General features: G+C 35.5%; 1 protein-coding gene across 1 annotated transcript; it reads right to left on the reverse strand.

Moving 5' to 3' along the window:
• Window positions 1-255: 255 nt before the first annotated feature.
• LOC142181759 (uncharacterized) lies at window positions 256-1,074 on the reverse strand. The gene has a single exon (XM_075255270.1). It carries the CDS (start codon window positions 1,072-1,074, stop codon window positions 256-258), a length of 819 nt encoding a protein of 272 aa, XP_075111371.1.
• Between the last annotated feature and the right edge of the window lie 385 nt (window positions 1,075-1,459).

Here is a 1,459-nt window from a genome sequence, read left to right on the forward strand (position 1 = left end):
GTATCTAAGTACTTACCAGAGTTGGCATTGAACAATTTAACTGTGATACCTGGGTCATTTGATTTTTTGATCGGATTTGCATTGATGTGCTTTTGATTACCTCTTGCAACTTGTTGTTTCCTTTGGTAAAAAAACTATTTTCCATTCTTCTTGTTTCTCCTCAGCCTTTATTGTTGTTGACTGCTCCCTGTATGGTTCTTCATTGTCCTTTATTTTGTGTATAATATAGGTACATTGTTTTGCTATGTGTTCTAGTCATCCACAATTTTTACAAAGAAAACTTTCTCCTTCATAATGGATTACTTGTTTGTGGTGGCCAAAATAGAGAAAAGGTTGGATTGGGATTTCCAAAGGGAGATCTACACATAGTCTTGCATAACGACCTCTCAGGGTAGTTGATGTGCAAACATCTATTTTTAGTAGCCGGCCAATTGCATTACCAATTTTTTCTAGAATTTTTCTATCGTAAAATTCAGTAGGTAATTGGGGAAGTCTAACCCATACTGCCGATCTTGTTACTTTCTCTTTGGTAGCAACAAAATTTGGCTCCCATCTTGTAATGGAGAGGAAGTGTCTGTTGATGAACCAAGGTCCTTGATGTATAGCTTTATCCATATTTTCCTTCCTCTTGAATTTAATGATGTAGTAGTCTTCTCCGAGATCAATTAATTGGAAATCTTCGGTTGGTCTCCATAGTTCTTGAATTTTTTTCTTTAGATAGTGATGTAGCATTCGTTTGCCCACCAGTTTTACAATGATGGAATTTTTCCATGGCTCGTAAATTCTTACTTTCTCCTCCTCAGTAAGTGAGATGAATTTGATGCCCTGTGAGTGTGTTAAAGTTGTATGATCAACCATGAATTCTTCTGAACCAATACTTGGGAAATCCATGTTGGATTTATTGTCAATAGATGTAAAGAACATTGGATTTGAAGTGGTTAACATTTCTTTGAAGGTTGGTTTGATCATGTCTTGATCAATATCTGGGGGTTTGGGTGGTATCGTGTATTGTGGTGCATAAGGCGGGGGATCTATTTTCACAGAGAGAGAATTATCGAAAAATCCCTTAACCATTCTTCTTTCCTTTTGCTTTAGGTAGAAAAGTTGTTTGTTCAATGAAAGACCAAACGTGAGTCTGAGTTTTTTATTATTCAGGCGAAGACTTTTGAACTATGTAGCAGTTGGGCTCTGTTGAAATGTTGCTTCTTCTAAGTAAGATAATGATTAATAGAGGTAGGTTTAATAAAAATTTACAAAGAGTCATGACTTTTGAGTGTTTAACCGAAGGGCCAAAAAAATTGAAACAAAGAGGAAAGAAGCAAAATAATAGAGAAAAGGTAAAAAATTGAGAAAAAAGATAAGTTGAAATCCTGGCTTAGAAGAGTGCCACATCTATGCCCCTCAACTATAGATATATATAGATTGTGCATGCACATAATCATGGACTCTGTAAAGAATA

The sequence above is a fragment of the Nicotiana tabacum genome, chromosome 6 (genome assembly GCF_000715075.1).
Source record: "Nicotiana tabacum cultivar K326 chromosome 6, ASM71507v2, whole genome shotgun sequence".
NCBI lineage: Eukaryota > Viridiplantae > Streptophyta > Magnoliopsida > Solanales > Solanaceae > Nicotiana > Nicotiana tabacum.

What these genes read in the sequence shown, in the direction of transcription:
- LOC142181759 (XM_075255270.1), bottom strand. Translation starts at nt 1,074, where the DNA reads ATGGTTAAGGGATTTTTCGATAATTCTCTCTCTGTGAAAATAGATCCC.